This window comes from Thermobia domestica, chromosome 5, assembly GCF_964235325.1.
Source record: "Thermobia domestica chromosome 5, izTheDome1.hap1.1, whole genome shotgun sequence".
Classification (NCBI taxonomy): Eukaryota; Metazoa; Arthropoda; class Insecta; order Zygentoma; family Lepismatidae; genus Thermobia; species Thermobia domestica.
The window spans coordinates 267,989,774-268,015,965 of NC_137458.1; the positions used below are offsets into that span (position 1 = coordinate 267,989,774).

General features: G+C 35.5%; 1 protein-coding gene across 1 annotated transcript in view; it reads right to left on the bottom strand.

Moving 5' to 3' along the window:
- Window positions 1–26,192, bottom strand: part of LOC145686588 (uncharacterized) — a 188,197-nt gene that overhangs the window by 130,347 nt on the left and 31,658 nt on the right. Inside the window, exons 6-10 of the mRNA XM_081760044.1 lie at window positions 20,379–20,460; window positions 13,188–13,406; window positions 7,077–7,257; window positions 3,108–3,236; window positions 935–1,118 (exon numbers count right to left, since the gene is read on the bottom strand). Of these exons, the coding sequence (XP_081616170.1) occupies window positions 935–1,118; window positions 3,108–3,236; window positions 7,077–7,257; window positions 13,188–13,406; window positions 20,379–20,460 (795 nt within the window). The remainder of the gene's footprint in view (window positions 1–934; window positions 1,119–3,107; window positions 3,237–7,076; window positions 7,258–13,187; window positions 13,407–20,378; window positions 20,461–26,192) is intronic.

The window sequence follows — 26,192 nt, forward strand, 5'->3', positions numbered from 1 at the left end:
CCTGAGATCGAGCTCGTGTCATGTCCCTTCCCATTTAAAAATCCAAAGTTGGATCCAAGGTGGCGGCTTCCAAGATAGCCGCCATGGCAACCATGTCGTGCAATATGGTCCATTACCCACCCGAATAACATACCATGAACCAAGTGTGAACGCCAAGCCGTTCGTGTGCTAAAGGGGTCTGAACAGACTTATGCCTCACCCTTTAGTTGAGAAGTGAATTACAGTTATCATAAATTTACTTTAAATTCACTGAAGTCAAGAAATTAAAAACAGTGGTTATATTATAACCTGTGCTTCGTTCTTTTTTCAAGCCGACTTCATTACAATTTTGAACTATCTGGATAAGTGAATTATAGTGGTCAAGAATTTCATTTTAGTTTTTACTCTAGGAAGGTCGACTAATTAAAATCTTTGGTGAGTTTATGAACTATGTATCGTACTTCTAAGAAGTCTGGTTCAGTTTTGAGAAGTGAAGTACTTTTACTTTTCTTTCAAAAAGATTCCGTAAGTAGGCAAGAACCCTCCCATGTGTTTCATTTAAAAATTTCTCGAAGTCATCACACACATATACTTAAACTGATTAAAATACAAATGCTTCGTGTTATCACGTGAGACTGTACATTTACTTATTGTGTATCCTAGGGATGATCAGCCATTTTAGGTTTGAGAGCTACTGTTCATTTCAGAAATCATTGGTGGTCTACTTATCTATAAACTAGTCCTCTACAGGGTATCATAAAGTACACCAATCATCAAAAAAGACAGTATGACATACCACCACGGTCATTACAAATTCTTCACTATTTCCATTTTACAAGACAAAATACGCCTGAAGATTACACTATACATCGCACTTCTTTGGCCATAGGTGGTAATAATAATAATAATAATAATAATAATAATAATAATAATAATAATAATAACGGATACTTACCTCTTTGGCAATTGCAGAAAACTTAAGTACATTGAGGGATTCATCGTGTAAATTTGGACTTTGCGATACGTTCACAATAATACTAGTTTTCCCTCTTCCGGCGAGAAATGGCCACAGTATCCTCGTTAATTTTGACTCTCGATATGGCACTCTTATCTTATTATCTTTGGTTTTTTGTCTCTCCCTTAAAGTAAAATAAAATAAGAGAAAGAATGAGTTCTAGCTTTCTCTATACATTTTACATGAGTTTTTAAAATATTATCTATCGCAAAATCTCGAGTGAATTAAATTTCAGGTATAGTAACTGGAGAATAAAGAAAGGTGTACCATATACATTTCTACCGAGGATAGTGTAAGATACATGAACATATACTTTACGCCTGTCTTTAGCATTCAGCATGAAGCCTTGGCAGGGTGGTGTACTCACAATTTGGCCAAAAAATTTCCCTGATTTTCCATGACCAAAGTTCCAGATTTCGCTGACCACTGAATAATTTAAAATAAGAAAAAAGAAAGAAACCCCAGTCTCCACCTTCCTCATAGCTGGTCTTGTTCTCTCTCTCCATTTCTGTTTTTACTATTTCGTAAATTCAATAACTGAACAATGGACCTAAATCGATTTTTTCCCTGACACATTTTTACTTCAATGACTTTTCCCCGACTTTCCAGAATGTGGACAACCTGCTTGGATCAGATACTTAACAAGAACATAAAAACATATAGAAGAATAGAGAAATCTAACCACTTGTACATAGTGATAAATTTGAAATATTTGCTTTTATAGATTATATTTACTGCACAAATCTATATATAATCAGAAATCGTGCATTTGTCCTAAACTTTTATGTATTTCCAAGGCAAACATTTCTACCGAACAATTCTACATCTAAGTTGATAAGGTAAATAACCGATTTAAAGAGATTTTTTATTAGTATTCAGAGGATTACATCTTTCTATACATGAACATCAATTTACATATAAGCTTTTTCCTACACGCATTAATCCTTCCTATAAGAATTGTATAAATATATAAAGTTGATCCAAAACACGTAACTTCAGAGCAAGATGCTTAAAAATTATAACAGCCCGACCTTTTGCTGTTATAAATCTTGATTTCACGTCCTGCAAATGTACCCATATAATGAAATGTTTATTTGTTCGATCTATATGTATATAGGCTATTACATGTTTTTTTTTTTTAATTATTTTTTTGTTATTACGTGAACATTATTTAGTTTTTTAATTTAAATTCATGTGCAAATTTCAAGATAGCCGGTTGTGTTTTTCGCACGGGTCAGATGAAATATCTATGTAAACAAACTGAAAAACGAAAGTAAAAGCTCTTATTTTACTAATGGATTTGATACTGATATCGTCATTTTGGATTATTTTTACATGTCTCGGTATTCCTTCCCCTGGCTTATAACCGAATGTGGTGAATTTAGAAGTTAATGCGATCGGAGGTTTACCATTGATCTCAGCGACCGCAAATACTATGAATTTGACACTAATACCAGTCATTTTCTACTACTTTTACCTCTCCCAATAAACGCCCCCTTCCCCCGAGGCCCCCTGATTCGAATTTTGAAATAAATAAATAAAAAAAAAACGCCTGAACCAAAGTACCCGTGACGAAAATTTGATAACTCTCGGTCTACTCCTCTGGTTCCCAGGCCGCACACAGACACACAAACAAACTCTTTATTTTATTTATATTAGGTAAGTTCTACTTTGAAATTATTCTCTATGTTTTAAAACTTCCATTTTCGTCGCTTATTATTTACAATGTTGTAAAAATACAGATTCGAATTTTCTAACTATGAAAACTAACTAAAAATTCATCATCGGATTATATATGTGATTTTACTATTTTGACTGTAGTTTATGGCCGAACTCAGTAACTCTAACATTGTAATTTTCATCCACTTGCATTTAGAATTATACGTAGAAGACACAGTATTTTGATGTTATGTGGAACCTACTACCAAACATAAAGTTTTCGTCGTCTTTGTCCCCCCTATACTATTAGGATCAATTTGTTAGAAAGATACCGATCACTCCACGTGACAATATTCATATGTAGAAGGTAATTAACAACTTACATTTAACGAAACATCAGATATGATTACAAATACAACTCGGAACGCACAAAAATGACTTTTCATGTACGTACCTAAGAGCACTAATGCATTTTCCCAACACAAGTAAAGAAGTATTAATATTAGCTGCTTCCTTTAGTCTTCCACCAAGATTGCCAGTCTTTTGTGCTCTTTCTGAACCCGCTAGATCACAGAAAGAAAACCTGAAAAAAAAAAAAAAAAAAAAAAAAAAATCAATGAGATTATATCGACATGTAAAAACAAATGTTATAATCAGGGTTAGGATTTTTAGGGCCAGAGTTCATAAGGGAAGGAGGGGGGCATGCTAAAATAAGGTGAGTGCTAGTTTCTTCTACTTATTTAACAACTTATCTTTTATCCAGTTGGAAACAACACTCTAAACTATATTGTGTAGCATGTAGCATAGTCATTTTTGCGGTTATGTTTCAGATACTGGAAAAGAGCTCTTCCCAGGGATAATCTACTGGCAAAATGGCATCCACGAAGAGAATCCTTGAGGCTTGAAGTCACTCCGGGCTAAATCTGGTTAGCACGGTGGATGTGGCAGAAGTTCAATACCGTGGTCAGCCAACAATGAAGTTATAACATTACCACGGTGTGGTGGTGCACTGCCCATGTGGAAGATGAGATTGTCATTTGTACAGGGTTCCCACTCATTTTCCAAGATCAAATTCCCTGACTTTTCCAGGTTTTCCAGGTCACTTCTCAGAAATTTCCAGGTACACCATTTTGTAGCACATATTTGTACCAGTGCATAGAAAAATAGAATTTGCACATGAAGGAAAAGAAACAAAACTTTTTTAAATTATGAAATTCCCCCTACCAAATAGCCGGATAAGGCAAAAAGTGAAATCTGGTAACTTAAAATAATATATGAAAATAACCTGTACGCTATTTATATAAATTTTCTGGTCAATAATGTTGCCGATGAATTTATGAAAGTGCTCAACATTTTCAATCTGAGCCTGACTTCACTTTTCACCCTGGATAGGGTATGGCTGTTTATTTTTATTTATTGCTATAAGTAATCTATTATTTTTCCTTTTCACAGAAGTAATTATAGTAAACATTTACAATCATTAAAGTTGTTAATGGACGGATTCAGAAGTTAAAACATTTTATCATCAGTTTGACTATTTGTAAGACTTACTACAGATATATATTTTCTGTCTGTCAAGAGAGCTTTCTGCACTGATGATACATAATTACAAAAATTTTCGCAAGTCTGATAATTCCTCGCGAGATAAAGTTGTAATAACCTTGGACTTCTTAGCTTCAAGTTCTCTTATTTGAGATTGAATGTGTCTCTTCTGCAGTCTCTTTCTATGCTCATCTGATTGTTCACTTTTCTTTTTCTGTAATGCATCAGTATATCTTGAGTGGGAGCAACGTACATATTGAAGCATCTTGTTGGTCACGTTCACTTTTAATGGATCACCCTCTACATAAACTGAGTCATACAGCATTCTTTGAGTCACAACTGTCTCTTCATGCAAATTTTCCACTAGTAAGTCTTTGTTTACAAAAAATCCACTTTCAACATTCGCGTTGCTATGCGAAAGCGTAAGTGTTAATTTCATGACAGATCATAATTCCTTATATTCTTTGTTGTCTGTTAATATGTTTGCGTACATTTGACAAAGCTTACCATTTTCAAGAGAAAATTCCTTGAGCTTCTGATGGACTTCAGGATCTGAAAGAAATCGGGTGTACTGCTGGTTTGCAACGTCTGCTTGCGTTGAAGATATGTGGTTATTATTCAACATTAGAAATGCAGAAGTCAAACACATTCATGCATTAACCCAGGAAATGCCCTGTTATATTTTTTTTAAAAGTGGAAATACTAAACCACTGGCTCCAGGAGCAAGAGTTGCCACCTCTTTCAAGCATTTGACATTACATAAGAAATGCCTGTAGTAGCTAAATGAAATTGAAACAATAAGTTATGAAATTCCCTGACTTTTCCAGGTTTTCAGACATTTTAATGAAATTCCCTGACTTTTCCAGGTGAGTGGGAACCCTGTTGTAGTAGTTTCTCAGTCATTTTTTTTTTTTTTAAATTCTGGATCCAAAAGTGTACGTAAATACTCGCCCGCAATTTTATGACTCTTCGGAACAGGGTGAAACAATATCACGCCCTGAAAAAGAAAGGGGAAAAAAATTTTTTTCTGCCTTCAAGAAATGTCCCTGAGCTTGGTGTTGTCCATAGGTCTGTTAAGTGGCCGACACCCTTTAGTGATGCAATAGGAAAAAAAATCCAAAAAACAGCAGAAGCAGCGACAAGTTTTCCCCGCTGTGCAGACTCGGTTCCCCTTCTGGAGGAGGCAAGACAGACTGTGAGCCTCTCAAACGGTTCAATGGCACGAACCATGGAGCCAGGAGTGTAAGTGATGCCTCACCACAGATATTGTTGAGGCAGAATATCTTAGCCACACTTACGGGAGGGAAACGATTGTGCCTCTAATGAGAATATCTGCCTGGTACAGATGGCCTACAGTACCCATTTGTGCCGGTAATGTACGCTGCACCTCTTCCGTAGAATCAGATAGGCTGGACCTTGTCATCCCTACCGGAGGACGGATACCTCTCAAATGGGCAACTAAAGAGTGCCCTTGAGTCCGGGAGGTGGTAGGTTGGGCGCCTGCGCGGTATCTCCTAGCGCTGGTGGAAGATATGGAGGTAGGTAGGGCCAGGGTCCGAGTACCCCGGGGTTGACGAGGATCCTGGATAGGGTAGGATTCTGTTGGGTTGTTATACCGTGAGATTCGGGAACTTGGAGTCACGTTCTCCAAAGGGAACATGAGCTTGCCTTATAATATTCGGGTGCCATCATTGCAATGGGGTAAGCCTCTACTCGCTAGGAAACAACACAAGCATTCAGCAATAATACCGGGTAACCGTAAGGAATTTCTTTAAAGCCCCTTATATATACCCACATATGGATCCTGGTTGGTATTTGGAAGTACGGACTGACCATAAGAGTAAGTTTGCTCTTTAAGGTTATCCTCAATGGTAATCATGAAGAATGAAGTAGACACTCTTACTATTCTGCATATTCGGTGTTGCCAAGTCAGTGAATTTTCTTCTAATTGTAGTGGATTTTAATTAGATTTTGTCGAGAAAGAATTGCGAAGTTTTGGACTTAGCTAATATTCCAGATGTGATGATTTCAATTTTTTTAACCCTTTAGTATGTGAATAAATAAGATGTTCAAGGGCAAGTTGAAAGCAATGTACACACTCTGGCCTACCACGCAGAATAGAATGCTGACGCCTACTGGACGTGTGAAGCACGCCAGTCTATCACAAGTGTACATAGACAGACTAATCGCGAACGAGTATCTCGAAAGAAATCGTCGGTATGCAATTTAAAAATGTGCGCTTAATGGTACAGAAACTTCGCTCTGTACGAAGACAGTGACGATGAATCTGAGTCATCTGGTGGTGATGCTTGACTCTACAATTAAATGAAAGAAAATTTATTCCTTTTGTTTCGTATTGTTTATTAATTAATTTACAGGGTGTCCACACAATTTGGCCAAAAAAATTCTCTGACTTTCCATGACTAAAGTTCCAATTTCCCTGATCATTGAATAATTTAAAAATAAGAAAAAAATATAGAAACCCGAGTCTCCACCTTCCCCATAGCTGACCTTGTGCTCTCTCCACTTCTGTTTCTTTCTTTTTTACAATTTTCTTTAATCCAAAAGAATGTAAATTTACAAACATATGCATTAGGCCGATATGACACTATCTCATAAATTCAATAACTGAACAATGGACCTAAATCGACTATTCCCTGCCTTTCCCTGACCAATCCGCTATTTCCCTGACTTTCTCTGATACATTTTACTTCCCTGACTTTCCAGAATGTGGACACCCTGAATTTAATTGTTTTCGTTTTTGATTTCCGGGAGATCGGCTTACAATCGAATAAATATAGTGTCTACCAATAAGTAAAAGAACAGGGACATGACATTACAGGAAGATAATACGTATTACGCATCTTTACTTCCAACTTACGTGCTTGTAGCAGCAATGGTGGGATCATCACTTGCCACTCTTACTAGTTTTATTGTGAAAATACAATGTGATCTGCTGGAATTTTGATTAAGTTTTGTAGAAGCGAACCTCAAATTATGCATTCCGAGGACTAGTAGCAAGAACGCCTCTTCTGAAGAGTTCACCTGGATTTCCTTTAAACCTGAAAGTAAAACAATCATTTTAAAATTATGAATTTCAATTAACAACTGTAAACTTAAAAAAGCTATCTTAAAATAGCATCTTTGCACCTGCAGAAAAAATACTGTTACATAAGATAGTATTGAAAAAGATCTACTAAAAGTATTACATACATATATACACACAGTGGTGTATTTACGATTTTGTTTCGGGGGGACTTTGCTAACTTGATTCCTGGAAATGTGAAAATTCTGCAAAATATTCCATTTATTTTAAAATAGTAAATAAAATTTCGGGGGGCTTAAGCCAAGAAGCCTTCCCCCCTTAAATACGCCACTATATGTATGTAACTAGCAGACAGCTTGGACTTCTCTGATAAGTGGTTTCAAGAACAATGCAAAAGCATAAAAGCACATCATACTCATATTGAAATTTCAATTTTAAAAATTTAAAAATAAAACTACAGTTGAACTACATGAGGAACAGGAGGTAAATTAAAGTAACATTATGATGTGTAAAGTTCAATGGTTCATGGTCAAACTGGATGGTCAATGAATCAGAGCCATTCAACATCTATTTCAGATGAGAGAAGTTTTTCATTCTCATTTGCATTTTGAATTTTAGAAGATCGTGTCTGACAAAAATAAGTTTGAAGCTCATCTAAAACTTGCAACTAACCAAATTTTTGGATAGTGCAGATAAAGACAGTGACATAGAAGGCAAGATTGTCATTCTATAGCATTGCTTTATTATTACTGTCGTGTGTATTTGTATAACTTCACATCATCTAACAAACTTACTTGACTTTCACAAAATAATAATAATTTATTATAATGATAAACGGCATTTGATTTCAAATTATTGGTATGAAAGGAACTGTTATGTATCAAAATATTTATAAAGATAGAAGAAAAGTATTTAGAGTAATACCGGTATTCCTGATCTATATATATAATCGTGGTCCTTATTTTTCAACTTACGAGTTTTATGAATCTCGCCCCTGATATCCCAACCGACCTTGAGTTTTAATGCATTTACAACGAGCCTAGGTACCTTTTAAGTGCGGAAAGACAACTGTAAGTTAATAAGCAGATGTGAGTAAAAACTATTACGTGATTAGACATAAGTTGAAATATTATGTGTGTGTTTGTGGTGAAAAGTACCGAACACGTCACATGACCCCCGCCCCCCCCCCCTTTTTTTTTTCAACAATTTGGCTCTTTCTCCTCTCCTAGGACAGTAATGAGAGAACAATCCTTTACAATATGAGTAGATTGAAATGTTTCTCACAGTTCATATATTATATACTCTCATACAATTATCATTACCATTTTCTTTCTATTAAGACCTGCTAATTATATATATATATATATATAAATTTGCTTCTTCAAATACCCATACAAACTCACAATTTATCTTTCAGCACAAAGAAATAATTCTACATTTAGCAACAATCTATTATTCTTGTCAGTACACAATCGTCCACACACTAATAGTTAAGAACTTATTTTCAGAAAACAGACATAAGGTACCGGAATAATATATAATCAACAGTATATCTAAACTTACCAATCCAAAACAACGGATTTTGTTGCAAATCTGATGCCCGCAATTTGTCTATTAATGAAAAATCTGTCTTTACTCTTTAAACCTATTACTCTAAAGGGTGGAACTGGCTAAATGTCATTATAAGGCTACACATACTTTTTTTTAGTAGTAGTAGTAGTAGTAATAGTAGTAGTAGTAGTAGTAGTAGTAGTATGAGTCTTGGGTTACATAGTATATACGAAAAAAAAAATACTGGACTCGTGGAGACTGTCCGGTTCATGCTCTTTCACTTCAGCCATCCCAGTTTTCTGCACTTACTGTTTATTCAACGAAATCAATGTCCTTTGGCAGTTATTTTGTACTAGCTGGAATACACGTTCGTCGTACGAGAAAAGTAGGTTCGTGCAAAATATCTGAGCCCCCCTTATCTCCTTCCCTTTAGGTACGCATAAAGTACTCTTTTACAGGGTATCTACTAAAATTCCACAATGAAATTTCGTGACCTTTTCTTTACCAAATCATAAAATTTCGTAACATTCAAAAACTAACAACAGTACCTATATTCTTCAGCACTTTTAAAGGCTGTTCCTTGGAGTGATAAAAGGTTGGTATCTTCTCACAGTTGAATAAACTGGTTAGATGCGTAGGTGGTTTCGGCGATGGGATGCGATTTGCATCGCCACTGCTCAATGATGCCAGCTGAAGGACAGTCTCAAGAGCGAATTTGAATGTGAATTAGGCCGAATTTTCATGCATGCGATAGAAGTGTGCTTTGCTTGCGATTTGGTAGCGTCTAAAGCCGACCATAAACATTTTTGGTGGGAAATTTTTACGTTTTATAGAACAAAATTTTCCAATCTGTATTTATATTTGTACAGATATATATAATAAATTAAAAAAAAAAAAAAATCGTGACCCAAAAGCTAAATTTCGTGGCTTTTTCTTGACTTTCATTACCGTTTTCTGATTTTGTGACTTTTTCATTACTTTCATGACCGATAGACACCCTGATATAAATCACTTTTCCTTCCCAACTTGAAACGTAAATTTTCAAAAACACTGAGACAAGTGTCCACTTATTTGGACTTCCATCTTCTTAGATTGACAGATTAGTGAAATGCTGCACTTTTGGCATAAATTCTGAATCCCTTCTATCTTCCTTAGAATACGTCTTTTAATCAAAATAAAAAAGCTGAAAAGTTAGGTTAAGATAGTTACTATGTTCCAAAATTAATTTCAAACTGTTTAATCGTTTCCTTGGGATGTGATCCCAAACAGGCAACATTGCTTTCAACGTGAAGAAAGAAATTACCTAATTATATCATAAATACTGTCACAAAGTTTGGAGTGGCGCTGTAGGCATCCGGAGTGGCACAGTGCTGCCATCTGTGTATAAAGCGGAAGATGCATGTAGTGTGTGTTTGACTGTTCATGACACACGTTGATATTGTACTAAGTTCTGATGGGGTGGGGCGATTAGGAAAATCGTGTAGCAGTAACTGCACTACACAAGGTCGGGAAGACAGCAGGTGAGATTTTCAACCTCCTGATCAGCAAGAGATTCGTGTATCGCACCATACAGCAATACACAGAGACTGGAACGGCAGCTGACCGCTCAAGGAGTGGCACACCACGAACGGTACGAACCCCGCAGGTCCAGAAAGCAGTCGCAGCAAGAATTCGAATACTGTTCGAACACAAAGTGTGATGGCTGCTGAGATGAACATCAGCAGAAATTCCATGTCTCGTGTGCTCAGGAGTGACCTACATCTATGGGCGTATAAGAGGCGTACTGGTCACTTTTTGACCCAAATATTAATGTCGCAGAAGGTCCTTAAATCAAAGAGAATGTTGCGGCGTTACGCCAACAATCTGCACAGAAAGAGTCTGTTCACTGACGAAAAGGTATTCACAATTAAGCAGGCCTACAACGCCCAAAATGACCGTGTGTATGCCACCTCATCATCTTCTGCAGCTGCTGAGGCAGCTCCAAGGGTTCAGAGGGCACATCATCCTGCCTCAGTGATAGTTTGGTGGGGAGTGAGCTACTCAAGCACAACCCAGCTGCATTTTTGCGAACAAGGTGTAAAAACATCTGTTAAGATGTGCCAGGACACAGTGCTAACACCTATAGTGAAACCACTGTCTGTTACCATGTTTCCTAGAGAAAGGTGGACCTTCCAGCAGGATTCCGCTCCAGGCCACAAAGCGAAAACAAGCCAGGACTTGCTGGTACGGAACGTCTCGGACTTCATTTCTACCACTGATTGGCTTTCTAGCAGCCCGGATCTTAACCCGTTGGACTACAAACTTTGGGCAGTCCTTCAGGCAAAGGTCTGATATAAACGGCATCCATCTGTCAACAGTCTGAAACAATCCTTGACTCAAGCAGTGAATAATTTTCCCATGGACGTGGTGCGTAATGCCATTGACCAGTGGCCGGACAGACTTCGTGCCTGCATCAAGGCCAAGGGGGGACATTTCGAAAAACGATTCGTGCGTCAGGTGTACAACATATCAATGTAAAACATGACCAAAATAAATTGCCTTGGTGTTAATACTCTCTGTGTTATTCATATTCAAACTTGTGACAGTATTTATGATATAACTAGGTATAAAGCACGAAATGCTCCCCTTAAAACGAGAATTTTAAAAAACGTTAGGACAAGGATCCGTTTATTTTTAATGAAGAGTTTACATAACGAGTTACATCTTCCTAACTTGAAAGAGTCGTTAGATATACAGTTTCTTTCATGAATTATATCCCCCCTTCTCTTTATGATATGTATTTTAATCAAAGTAATATGATGAAAAACTAGTTCGAGATAACAATCACACCCAAAAATTTATTCAATCGTTATTTTTTTCTTTCTTTCATGTTTCAACACAAACAAGACCACTTAATCTTTTATACATTAAATAGACAGTATGGGTATTTCGGTTGAGAATTTCTTTGCTTTAATCATCCAATATGAAGAAGAAAAACAATTTTAAAATTTGTTCATGCTGCACTTTTAAAGTAGAATAATTCTCTATTGAAATAACACAAATTTTGAATTGCATCTGCAACATTCAGTGACACCTTGTAATATAAACTTCATCCGTTCCACAACTCCGTTCGAGTTCCAACACAACCTTTTCCCTTTCAAAAAACAGAAACTGGATGAATCTGTTCCTGGGTCGCACAACTTGAATTCTCAAAATAATTTTAACAGAAAATACACTGGATATGAAGGTAAAATATTAACTAATAATACTTGAATTAAAATGGCGAATACACGAAGGCGTTATACATATACTTCTTGAGCGTTCGGATTCCAAAGCAGGATTCATATTCCGGGCCATACTTTGCTCCAATTTTAAATTTGTATTTTAAGTTATTCCGATTTCTGGAGCGTTCGGATTTCAGAGGCAATACTGTAGTTGCCAAAAGATATCTACTTAGATAGGATTGAATCCTTTGCAGACCATTGATCAAAATATGTTTTACTTGTTTTTATTATTTGCTTTATCAGTAAGAGAACAAGGTTTAAAGGAGACAAAATTTATAATAAGCTAAACTGGACATGATGACTTTAACACATTTATAAGTGAATCAATTCAAAATCGCGTTTCCATGCTCTTAGAATTGTGAAAATGATGAAACATGGAAGATTCAGGCATAGGTATTATTAGGAACCAATAACTATTATGCGATTTAAAAAAGCTAGGAAATAACTGCACGTGTTGTAAACAAAACTAAACGGAAAATTGTTCGCCAATCATGACAGTATTCTTTTACGCTGTTTCGAGGCAACTATAGTCACTAACAGCGCTAGTGCTGGCAGTTGAATTGAGTATTCGGATCAACATTCCAACTATCGTTATTTTTGTAATTTGAAAATCGTACGTTAAAAATCATTCTGTCATTATTATGCTCATGGAATCAAGACTACTTGTTAAACATTCTAAGCCTGTCGGCAAAGCTCCTCTCTATTGATGCAGCCTTTGGCAACAGTGCCTCCAACGAACAACATATTCTGTTCAATCATCAGACGTCAGCTTTCTTGAACCGTACAGTAGCTAGGTTTCTACTGTTTTTTCTATGATTTGATAGAGCCTTTCAATACGAATTCAATGCTATAAGTATGCACATTATATTAATAAGAAAAAAAGTATATGGTAGAATTAAGAAATCGCAATAAGTAAAAATACAAATGTTTGCTATTTTCAATCTCTTGTGATAATTAGATGAAAGCAAGTTTATGTTAGGAATTTCTGGCTCTTTAGACTTATCCAATACCTTGTAACTTTTATATTTCGTCTGTGAGACAAATATAAAATTTCTGTACCAATGGCCAAAATTAATCACGAAAAGACTACATTACAGTAGTTTGTTATGAAAAAACTTGCTTGTTGTCTTACCTTTGATAAAGGCATTTCCATTTCTGTCTTCAATAATTTTCAGTTGTTGTCTTTGCCCATGAAGCGGTACTATATCCAAGAGATCATATGCTCGTTCATTGTATAGTTCTGCACACGATATCCAAACAGCACAAAGAATATCAGCAGGAACATCTATAGATATTCTAGTGTCATCTCTGACTCTATCCCTTAGATCAGAAACAGTTTTCACAACAAATTCTTTAAAAGAAAAAAATAAAATTTATTTCAAATAGCAATTCAAAATTTTTATCTTGCTAGCAGATACATTGAACTAGTAGCCCAAATACTATAATTGGAATTCTATTAATATAAGGTGGGAAAATGCTTTGGACAAATAACGCTTCTGGATGAATAAAATGCACTACAAGATTACGTACAATGCTTACAATTGTGTTAATCAGAGGAGGAGTTGGATCGCTACAGCTAAATCGATTGTTTCTTAAGAGCACATATGGGAAAGGAGTTTCGAACATGTATATTTGGATTATGTGTTCTAATGGTAACTGTAATGGAATTTTAAATACTATACATTTTATTTTCATAATCTAAAAAGAGATTAAAGGACACAAACTCAAATAATCTTGCTCTTCAAGCCCTTAACAGCGAAGCAATGAACTGTAGACAAATAAATAAGACACCTGAGTTTTTCTATTCTTTCCCCGTTACTTAAATGCTCTTGGCATTCCCTTCAAATAACTCAAAGCACAAACTGTGCTACACCAAGCATAGTTGATAATGCATCATAGAAATCTAGAGATAACGCATATGCATCTTAATTAAATCATAATGCATCTTAGTTGATTGTAAGAAGTCTAGAGATTTGTGACTTACAACTATGTGAAAAGCTAGAGCAAGGAAAAATAATAATAAAAGTGTACATTTTAGGTAGTATGAAGTGACTGTATGAAATGAATGAGTGCTTTTCTAAGCAAAAAACAAACTGTAGAATTAGGTCCATTAGTGAGTGAATACAGCTCTATGGTCGATTTTAGATTAGATATTTGTACTAGAACGGTAGATACAAGAATATCAACATATCCAAGGTTCCATGACTTTCCTCTCATAGCTCAATTCTCGGTTCAAGACAGAGGTTCAATGGACAGGGTTTCTGGAATTTTCCTCAGTCCAAAAATACCCACCTTCAAGGATTTAGGATTTAGATTTATGGGCTTTCGGCATCAAAGGCCATTTAGCCCATCACGTTTGAGGGATGACGACCCTCGGCGAGCACACTATCCGGGGAAAGGGAAGGAAGAAAGGATTGAGGATGAAAAGAAGTGGCCTGGGACCTGTAAGTTAGATACCACCCCGGCATTTGCCTAGTGTGAATGAGGAAAACCTCATTCAGGGTGGCTGGCTTGAAAAAGCGTTTTATACTTTTTCGACCGAGTGGCTCCACCGGGAATCGAACCAGGGACCTATCCACCTTCAAAAATATACTTCAGCTTGGACTGAAATTACAATCTTAATATGATCATAATTACTTTCTTCAACCGTGTTCGTCCGTAACATGTTACACGCCTAAATTCAGAATTGGCTTAAAATATCAAAAGAAGATCGCCAGAAACATGTATGGTTAACGAATTTTGTTTGCGCCCTGTCAAATTCGCTGCAACAGTGTTCTAGAACAGTAATCTGGAACAACAAGTAATGTGTCTACATTTTCTTTGTTTTTGTAGTAGGCACTCTGTCTTAACAAATAATAAAATTTCTTCCTTCATGTGACAGTTAGTTACAAATCGAAAACGTTTAATTAAAATTGGAAAATATTAAAAATATGCCTCTATTTTCTTAATATTACACTTGGATATTTTTGACCCTGAGGTACTAACCCAATATTTGTTTGGCGTGTTTTGATGGAAACTAAATGAGTCTTCAGTCAGGACAGGTAACCCAGGAATTTGAATCCTGAGTGTAACAGATTTTATTCCTATTCTATATTTTATAGAATTACCTGAATTACCTACATCTTTGTCACTCTACAAAATAGTCTACTTTCTTCTTTCTAGAAATTGAAATACAAACGAGTGCCAATGGTGAAAAGTATGTCCCACGAAACGCGGATGAAGCTTCACAGATCCAATTTGTGTGACAAGGGAAATCCACAGTTTCATATGTACAATAAAACATGAGTGCTTAAATAATATTTTAAGTAGGAATACGGCTTTAAATGTACGTACAAAACATAATAATAATAATAATAAAAAACTTTGCACTTGAAATAACAATTTTACCCAATGTAACTCAATGGGCTAATTTCTTTTTAAACTTATTTTTAAACAACTCTGCGTGAAGCTAAAGAAGTGTTATATAATTCGCGTACCTTACATAAAAATGCATATAACTTGCTCATTCTGTCTTTTAACCTAATGGAATGTTCATCTCTTAGCTTGAAGGGTCATGAAGGATGATAAGTTTTACAAACAATTTTCTGGGGGCATGGAAGCGTTATCGTTAGACTCATTTGACGGAATTGATAACATATGAGAGGGATCGATTTGCGGAAGTTCTCCAAGATAAAATTATTATTAGACATTACAGAGGAAAGTGCACGTGTGAGCGTCTAGACACGTCAAGACATGTGTGATTGATCCAACGTTAAGTAATTTGTAATAATAGAAGATTGAAAAAATTACAATTGTCTCAACATGATACTAATGAATATTGTCTGCTACACAAAAAACTGGAAGTTCATGCTTCCAAGACAGCAGAAAACCTATACGAGCAGCTGTATTCACACCATATACACCGATTTAAAAACAGAAATAATTGAATTTCCTAAATTGATATCGATCCTTGAAGGAGAAGCATTTGCCGTTCGACAAGCTATGATATGAAGTGTGTTAGGAAAATGATTTTCTCTTAATAATTTTATTATTTTAACAAATGAAGATTATCTCCTTTAAAATAGTCCCATTCGGCAGCTACGAAGCGACGGAGGCGTTGTTTCCAGTCTTCTTAGCAGTGCTGGAAGAACTTTCAGTTGGTCGGTTACGTTCTTCTGGATATTATCCAAAGTACCATAATGGCGCCCTTCCAAGCAGTTTTTGAGCAAAAGAAATAAAAAAGTTGCAGAGACTGGAATCCGCTAAAAAAAGGGGAGGAACCACAGGAAGCTTTTTTCTGCTAAAAATTCATTGCTGAAGATGCCGTGTGACATGGTTCTTTGGAGCCATCCTCGCGCACTTTTCTTATGTCCAAGTCCTGTGTTAAAATTTGATGAACTGTAAACACGTTCAAATTTAACTTTCTACTGAACATTCTCACCGTCAATCGACGATCTGACCTCACAAGAGCCTTCACGTACGAGGTTCGGCTTCCACCTGTTCTCGGCCTTCTATAAAGGACTTGTGCCAGCTGAACACTTGTGTCCTGAAAAGCGAATGTTCTCCAGAAGTCTTTTGCAACTTTTTGTAAGTCACAATAGCGGGTTCGCCAAACTTTGCACAAAGTCTGGCGGCATAAAATTTATTTAAAATTTTGCCGACCCCATTTTCGTAATGACCTCACAAGAACAACTTCACTTCAGACGATCTCAACAATCGTGTAACAACTCGAGCAACTTCAAACTTGTACCGAGTCAACGGCAAGGATTAGTTTAATGTATGAAGGTGGAGGCCACAGAGTTGTCACAGTGTTTTCGGTCTCATTACTTTTCTAACACACCTCATATATTTTAATACATATTCCATATTATTCCAATAATATTCCATACAATTTAATATTTTTATAGTCTGAATCTGTTCAGACACATTGAGTGTACTTATAGTTTTAACGAATAATAATTGGACTTACAAAAAGTCATGGAATATCTTAAGCATAAAAAATCTATACCGAAATCTTACGTTCCAAGAAATGCAATATACTTAAATTATGTCAAGGCTTACGTTGGCATAAATATGAATGAAGAATATGATGCATTATCAAAATTTGCAAGAGACAATGCAGTCAATACAAACATAACCATAACTTTCTACAACTTCGAATGTCTAATAAAATAATATATTGAAACTAAAATAGGACAACAGAAAATCAAATGAACAAAAAATACATAAGGTCCAGGATATCTGTAACATTAACGGTAACACAACAGAGACAGACATTCAAATCTGGTCTCTATCGGATCATATTCAATACTGTCTTAACAAAATATAAATTTAATTTTTAAAGAAGGATGCGAATCTCTGCTGATTGGAACTATAAATCACTTAATTTTTCAATGTAAACTTTTCAACCACAAAAGGACAAATACAAAATACTATAACATTTATAAGAACTGCCTCTATTAGTGGCAAAAAAATATCATTGCAACAAGAAACTGGGATTTCAAAATATCTACTGGGTCATTCCACCGAAAATCGCCCGATTGTGATAGCACGACCACTGTTGAAAGTTCTGATAATTTACACATATTTTGTGCAAGGGGCACTTCGTTACCTTGCTTTGATATTTCAGGTTATATATTTTAATATTAAATCTATCTATGCATAATTAAGTTGTGTGTATTAATAAGTCAGGCCTGACACGTATTTATCTAATGCATTTATCTGGTTCTAACTATTTAATAAGTATAGCGTAATATATAATCTTACTATGTTTATTATATGTAAATGTATGTAAATATCAATTAGTGCATTATCCCAATCATTTATATAAGCCAAATTTTCTTTTAAGATTAAGATTCAGTTAGTTAGATCGAGTATTACTCTCGCTCCCACTTGATTATAGACCTGGTAGAGAGGCTAGTTTTTTGAAGATTTCTCTTTTCTTTCATGCTTTTCCAGTAATTTTCCACTGCTGTAGAAGCTTCTAGAACCGTTAATACTTAGATTTTTTCTTCATTTTTTCTGTCCCCGGCAAAACATATGGCTTTCGCTGTTTCAGCTAGGGAGGCCTGTAGAGTAGAGGGCTATGCTGGTGGCTGTTCAGTCCGAAGGGAATTAGCAAGCGAGCTTTTTCCTGGGAGTTTTTCCTTTTAGATTAGTTACTGGATGACCAGTGGATATGTTAGTCCTTGGCTTTCAGTCCCGAAAGAGAAAGTGGTCTCTGGCCGTAACTTAGGTGAATTCCAGAGTTAGGAATAGGAATTAAAGAATAAAATAGGAATTTTGAGCTCTACGTCAGAGTAATGGCTTAAATGGGCTCTAGTTACTGGTTACAAGGAGTGAAAAGTAACTTGCTCTTGGGGTGACCCTAGGGAGAGAGTGAACCCAGGGCACTTAGGTTTTGAAACTCTCCAGGTGCTGGAGGTTTTTCCCATTAAAATAGAATCCAAGTTGCGATTTGGTTTCGTTCCCCGTACAGTCAGGCAGTAGTGAGACTTGACTGCTGTTTTGTTTTCACGCTGCGACTTTCGTGTTTGAAAGTATTAGAGTGTGTGTTCACCTTTGAACCTAGAGTCTTGAATGGAAGACGTAATACTATAGCTGGGCCATGAGTGACGGCTGCTACTCCTAATTCCCGAAGTTTACCTATCCTTAAGATTTTAGCTAGTTTTCTTTTCTGGATTTCTCAGAGTGTTGAGAGTCCAAACCAGGTGTAGGCCGGACTGTTACTAAGTGAAGTTAAGCAGTCTTTGAAAGTAATGAATATGGACCTAGAGTAGAGAGAGTACTAGTTTCCATATTACCGCAGTTCCCAAAGAATTATTAGAGAAGTCTTTTATTTTTATGTTTAGTGATATTTATATTAGAGTTTGTGCTCCTTGAACTCTCATGATGAGTTTTTGGGAAGCCGAGCAAAATATTAAAGATTAAATTTACAAGGGCGAAGTAACGTCCTTTGAATCTCAAATTTCTAATCACTCACCTTACCTTAATTAGAGAAACATTAAGCTTAATAAATCTAGTTATTCTCCGTAAATACCTTGAGTTGTTATTTTTAACTCAATCGTATTTTTGAACTTGTTACCTAGACAACAGCGAGTGAACGATTTATTTCTTTTGGAATTTATATCTTTTTTTGTTGTAAGGTAAAAATGGCAGACTCGTATGAGTGGTGTGATAAAGAACCTCGATTAGGTTTATACTTTCAAATTGATATAAAGCGAAGCGACCAGAACAGAAGAGACACTAATAGAACTACTAATAGTAATATATAAATAAATTTTTTTCTTTTTTTTTTTTTTTTTTTAACCTTACATTTGGTACATAAGTTTTAAACACATTAGTATGATTAGACATGAAATGAAATCTTTCAGCTTTACGTCCTACTGTTATGATGTGTAGGCTAAAGAAAGCTGTGATAATGAGAAATGAATGAAATGATGGAAATGAAGGAAGTGGTAGGCAAACCGAGAAAACCCACACAAACTGTTTATCCATTACAAAGCCTGCTTGGTGGAGCTAGGATCGAACCATGGATCCCATGCACCATAGATGAATACTCTACCGCGGCTCCTGGTGTGATTAAAATATAGGATTCCATTCCGAATGCAATGCCGACTATGATTCCAACAATCAAATTATGAGAAAATCAGATACATGTGAAACGCAGTATCTCAGAAATGGAAAGTGGTACAGATATGAGAAACTATAGGAAAGGAAATAAAGTGATCTTTAATGAGCAATGCAAAAAGCTTTTTAAAATCCCAATTCCAAATATTACTAAGTCATGAATGAGTATAAGCCAAATTATCATTTTTAAGCCATGGGAAGAAGTTGGGTCAAGATTGTACTATATGAACTTAGTATTTGCGTTCACAGAATGTACAGTTGTACGACGTGAGATCATAGAAATGAATAATGATGATTTTATAGGGCATCAAATATGGAACACGGATGCCCATGTTTGCATTTAAATACCTGTGGTGGGAGAAGTGCGAAAATTCTGAAATGTATGCTACTTAAGTTCATATTCTACTTAAAGTATAAAATAGGAATTTATTTTAGAGTATTCAGGTATAAAACTAACGATGGAAAGTACAACATACAAAACATCAGGGTACAGTACAAAGGCATGTATTTTGTGCAATATATATAACACGTAATAAGTGAAAATGGAACTAAATATGACTATAACAGTAAACTACAATGCTACAAACAAAGTTACAAGGATTGAAGTTTCAAAGTTTTATTTCGAAAAGTTGCTATTTTTCTCGTTAAACGCTAATAAAACAATACAATTTTCTACATCGAGAACTGAAAACAAGTAAAATAAAAGGCTACTTACCAGACGATGTACTGGAGTCTGAGCTAGCTGAATGATAGGTTTCTTCGAAAGTATATCTGAAACGCGTTGAATCTCCAGTTCCCTATTGACATTAAAACACAAAAAAAATTACATTTTCTCACACATAATTATCTATAATATATAAACCTAGCGTTAATTCTAACTTAGTGTTGGAAAATACTGAAAAAAAAAAAAACTCTCGATTATCCGGAGTGATTCTGCCTGGAAAATAAATATATCAAAATACTATCCTGTGGACTTTTAGTAAGTTTTAAAAAACTTTATAACCTACACGCTTATTGTGTATTAATAAGACTGAACTCATCTAAATACCAGTTTTATTTTATTTTTTTAAAATGTTATCCATATATGTTCAAACGACACAGCTTGTTATCAACTTCAGTACGAGTCCTTTAAGGCAGTGGTTCCCAACCTTTTTTTTAACTAATGAGACACTATACTGAACGCCAATGACAGCACGACACACTTTGTCTGATCTTTTATTAACAATAAAATAAATTATAATAGTGTGAGACTATATAAGCCTCTATAAAGTAGTGACTCTAGATAATACTAAGCACTGTTGCTGCCACTCAAAGCGTACACTAGTACGTTCTGTTTCAAAATTGAATTTATTAAATTCTTTATTTTTAAATTCTAAAATTTTGCGACACTATGGGACCGCGCGTCACACCGGTTGGGAATCACTGCTTTGGATTATTTACATTGCATTGTAGGCTACATTACCGGTAACATTCTTGGACAGAGTATAAATGTTTCTATAGTAAGGAGTATTATTGGTAACGGAGTTTAAAAAGGAACGAAAATAACTCCTTCAAGGATTCGTACTGAAAATGACCAGCCACCATTTAAGCGTGACAAGATTGAAAAACAAAAAAAGTCCTTAAATAAGTTTAAACTTAACGTACTATGGGCAAACTTTTTTAAAGAAGAGGGTCAAAGAAAAATAAATGATAGGCCAATGGAATTTATTAAAAACAACAGTACCTCACAAATGTTACAGTAACATCCCAATATTGTGGATAAGTAAATAACCTCTAGTCTCTAAGCTATATATAAGCAGAAGATAAGAGGAAGAAAATCCAGAATTACTTTGTTTCCCTTCATTCTTCTTCCTTTCATTTGTCAGATAAGAATCAGTAACGGGACGGATAAAACCTTTTAGCGGGCCGTGTCTAGCCCGCGGGTTGTTGTTTGCTTAGTGCTAAGTAATGCTTGAAATTGTTGGTATAAAGCGTGGGCCAATTATCTTGAAACGACCTTGTGAATTTTAAATTAACTGATGAAATTCTGCACGATAGGGAAACATTGTTTGACATACATCGCAATACCACCCAATTAACAGTGTTGCCAACCCAATATCAAACTGTATTTTTTAAATGGCTTTACATCAGGATATTACCTACTTCAAATTTACATTTGAAAACGAAAACGTACAATACCACATACATCATTCAGTGTTACAACCTAACGATGCTACAGTATCACAAACATTCGTACACATCCAAATTTTGGAAGTCTCTACGACAGTAATAACAAAAATAAGACGAACGTGTCAATACACATCGGAAGCACTTGAGTGTCGAATACTACGGCTATATGGCCTGTCTCTACCAACCAGGAACAAAGTCACAAGAAATTTCAAGTTTCACTTTCTTCAAAAAGATTTACTTCGAAAAGGTGCTTAAAGTATCACATCCAATCACAGACTGTTTACGACGAACGTAAAGATCATAATCTTTTTAAATCATATCTTTTAAGTTTTGCGTCCCATGGTTATGCCGGTTAGGCTAAAGGAGACGGTGATGATGAGAAATGAATGAAATGGTGGAATGAAGAAAGTGGGAAGAAACGGGAGAGCCTCGAGAAAACCCACGAGCCCGTAAAGATTATAATGTCGTTTGCAGAAATTTGATCTCTCTATCCGTTTAGCAGATATGATGAACATTGGTAAAATTTGCATCCCTGCTTAAAATGATGAAATTGCGAGTACTTACTACAATTACAACTACCAAAATCTAATGTTGGAGTGTTATAGAAGTAGACGAAAGCAACACTTTTTCAAAACAATTTCACACAATTACGTCATTTTAGCAGTATTGCAATCTCTGCCTATGCTTTCTTACAGGAACTTTTTTCTTACAGAAGTTGTTTGCTTTTCCATGATCTTTCTAATGATGTAAAGAATTATATATATTGCTATTTGAAGTTATCAGATGATCTGCTGGTGCTCCACGATAGGGAGCTATACGGAACAACGAGAGTGCTTATTCAATACGCCAACTGACATTTTCCTATTTCATTTTTTGTGTAGTCCTTTAAATCTTCAAACGTTCGTGATTCATAAGCCCTGGACGTTTTATCTTGAATACTCAGTAATATATTGCAAGACATTGGTAGATCAGTTCAGATAGATTTATTAAGCTATGAATGTTCTTCGTCGCGTTTGAATTTTTTCCTTCTGGAGAGCTTGCAGAAAATGCACAAGTAACGCTCTGATTCATGTTGCAAATACCTGACAAGAAAAAGAGAGTTTCGTTTCACTGCCTGCTGGTCAAAACCCATTAGTAAAGTAAATGTAGCTGTTTCTAGATGCTCTATAGGCTCGCTTTTAGTGGAGAAAATAGAAAAGAACAAAAAATGTGTCGTAGTGTTTAATAGGTAAGTCTCATGTAGTTTTTAAACCGACGAAAAATATAGAAAAACTTTTAACAGAAGTTACTGTATAGCAGGAAAGATAAATTTTTGAATTGCATACGAGGTGGTATGTAGCTGTGACCAAACCTATATAGAGATGACCGAAAGAAAACACCGAATCAGACTCAGTACACAAATGATTCTAATGATCACAAACGTTAAATACTAAATACTTAGGAGAATATAAAACTTCCTTTAAAAAGCTTACCTTTGCATCCGTGGTCCTCTTCGTTTTACTTTATATTGATATTTCGACTTGTCCGAGAGTCATGGTCACAACCATTTCTAACTGCATGCAAATAGTAAGAAACAGTGGCGACCATGACTCCTGCGCGAGTCGAAATATCAACATAGGAAACTAAAACGAAGAGGACCACGGGTGCAAAGGTAAGCACATTCCTATATATTAAAATGTCCCCTGCTATAGCATCTACCAGTAATTATCCATTAAACAAATTCACATTCTATATAAAATTTCATCGTTAACAGAAAGAATATATTACTTCATTAGAATAAAGAGTCTAAAATTAAATCAAGGCAAAAGAGGCTTAGAAAAGCAACAGTATTAAATCGTAGACTCCCATATGAAACCATAATGCATCAACATTTCCGTAGCAGCCGAATAGAAAATATCCCATAATATTCTCCTATACAGAACTTTTAGACATCGCTAAATTGATAGTTTGGAAAATAAAGATGGAACCCAACCCACGTGTAAGTTAAATTTTTAAAGTTTACTTTCATTATTTTTAGTACTTCTACAAATTTTACTAAATATATATTCCAAAAGAGAGAAGTTCCTTTACCCACACACCAAAAGAACATGTATATGATGTAGTTAGCAGTTCAAGTAATTCCGAAGAAATATTTTGCGAAATCAAGCTGACAGAAATACTATATACTTCAAATTACATAATGCACTCAAAAATGATAAAAATAGTTTGACTTTGTTAGGAATAAAGTTCTTTAAACACGATACAGATACATAAGTGGTCAATTTAGTGAGTACTAAGTAGTGCATGCTTCACGATGAGAATTTGCAGTTCTACAAAAACTGGATCAAATTAATGTTTAACTGTATTACACACCAAAAAAAACAACACAAAATGACTACTACTTTAGTGTGTTATTTGCGTGTTAATTCAACACCAAGGATATCGACTTCCGAACATGTAACAGGGTTCCCACTCTCTTTTCCTAAAAAAAATTCCAGGACAAATCATCAATTTTCCAGGACTTCGACACAATAAGGTATAACAGGATTGCAACTGTAGGTTCACAACTCACAACAGTGAAATGTAAAGTACAGTAGCTTATGCAGTTAAAAGTTAATATTAATGCAAGTACAGTATTAATACACAAAATAATTAAATATGCAAAGCGGAGCGTTTTTTTCCCTCCCGACTCCTTATAGGCACTCGATCCACCCACATACACGGTATTTTCATTCCTTCTACATGGCATTCAAATTGTGCACCGAACAAATTTACATATAAAAATTATTTTTCATACATGGCATCTTCATTGCGTGACAGTGTGACAGATACAATGAAAGGAAAAAAGGGAATTATATTACAAGTTTTACAACTGCGTACGGAGTTGTGTGATTTCCTTATCTCTGGACATAATCTCTTTCTTCTTTAGCGAAGCTGCCCTACCGGTAACATTTAACTTTGTCAATAAAGTAAAGCAAGACTTCTGCTTTGCTTCATGTGCAAGCTGGTTTGTTTCAGCCTGCAACGCTTCATTTATTTCCATCAATTTCCTTTTCTTTCTCTGCAGCTGCTGTACATTTCCACTTATCTCTTTCCTCTTCTCTGCACATCACTTTCAACAGTTCTTATTTACTCCAACTCTGCCACATAACGCTATCTTGCCTGGAAGGCATGATACAGCATTTCTTTCATGATGTAGATTGAAGTACGGTCTTTATGGGAAATGTTATCATACACCAATCTCAAACCGACCAATGATTTCTTCTTCGTATTTTCAACAAGCAGATCTTTATTTATGCTGTAGCCTCGTTCGACAGCAGCCTGTCTATGAGACAAAACCAGAAGCTTCTTTACGATTAACAACAAATCTTTAAATTCTTTCAAATCATACAACAGTTTTACGTAAAAACAATCCAGCCTCTCAGGGTCCAATACGAGCGGACTCTGTAGTTTCTTTGGCATAGCAAAGAATTGAGTTTCGCCTAGATATGACCTTGTAGAAGCATTCATATGAAATTTTAGTGAAGAGTAAGTACGCTTTCGAAAATAGACTGATACAGGTACAAAGCACAGTTTCTGGAGGATAGTGCTAGTGGAAACAACATCCAAGAATGCGTTGACAGACTAGTGGATGAAAGAAGAGAGAAGTTCTCCCAGTCAATCACCCTGTTGGGAGAAAGAAAGCCTGCCAACCATCCACATATGCAGGATCATGACAAATTATTATTCGGCACAAAAACAGAAATAGCAAACAAAATTAGGAATCAATTAAAATCTTCATTATAATTATGAAAAATCTGAAATTCAGTATTTCTGTAAATTTTAAGGACAAAAATGTATTTTCAAGGACATTTCCAGATTTTCCATGATTTTCAGGACGAGTGGGAACCCTGATATCAGATATAACTAGTTACTGGCTGTATTTACATTGATATTGTTTGGTATAGAACTGGTAGAGTCTTAAAAACCTTAGTGGGTGGTAATTGGAGCTGTCCGAACAATCATATCCTCTTACTAGTGACATTGTAACTTAACTTATGTTCAACGACGTTGCCCATTACACTGTGATTAATGGCTTACACATGTGGGTTCTTTCTTTCTATATACAGAAGGGGGAAATAAACAAACACTGACCAACTTGCCTGCATATATAGATCATTCCTTCTCAATGGAAAAAGAAATATTCTGTTGAAAGCAGGTTGAAAGTGTCAAATAACAAAGCAACATCAAGCATTCGGAGTTTCCAGACTACTTTTTTCTTCGCCAAAACATTTAAGACACTCCATTCCTTATTCATGTGACGGAGAAGATCAGCTTTTGCTCGCCCCCTATTTTCGCCGAGAGCTGCTGTCCAGTTTGAATTTTGTTCTTCTCCAAAGGA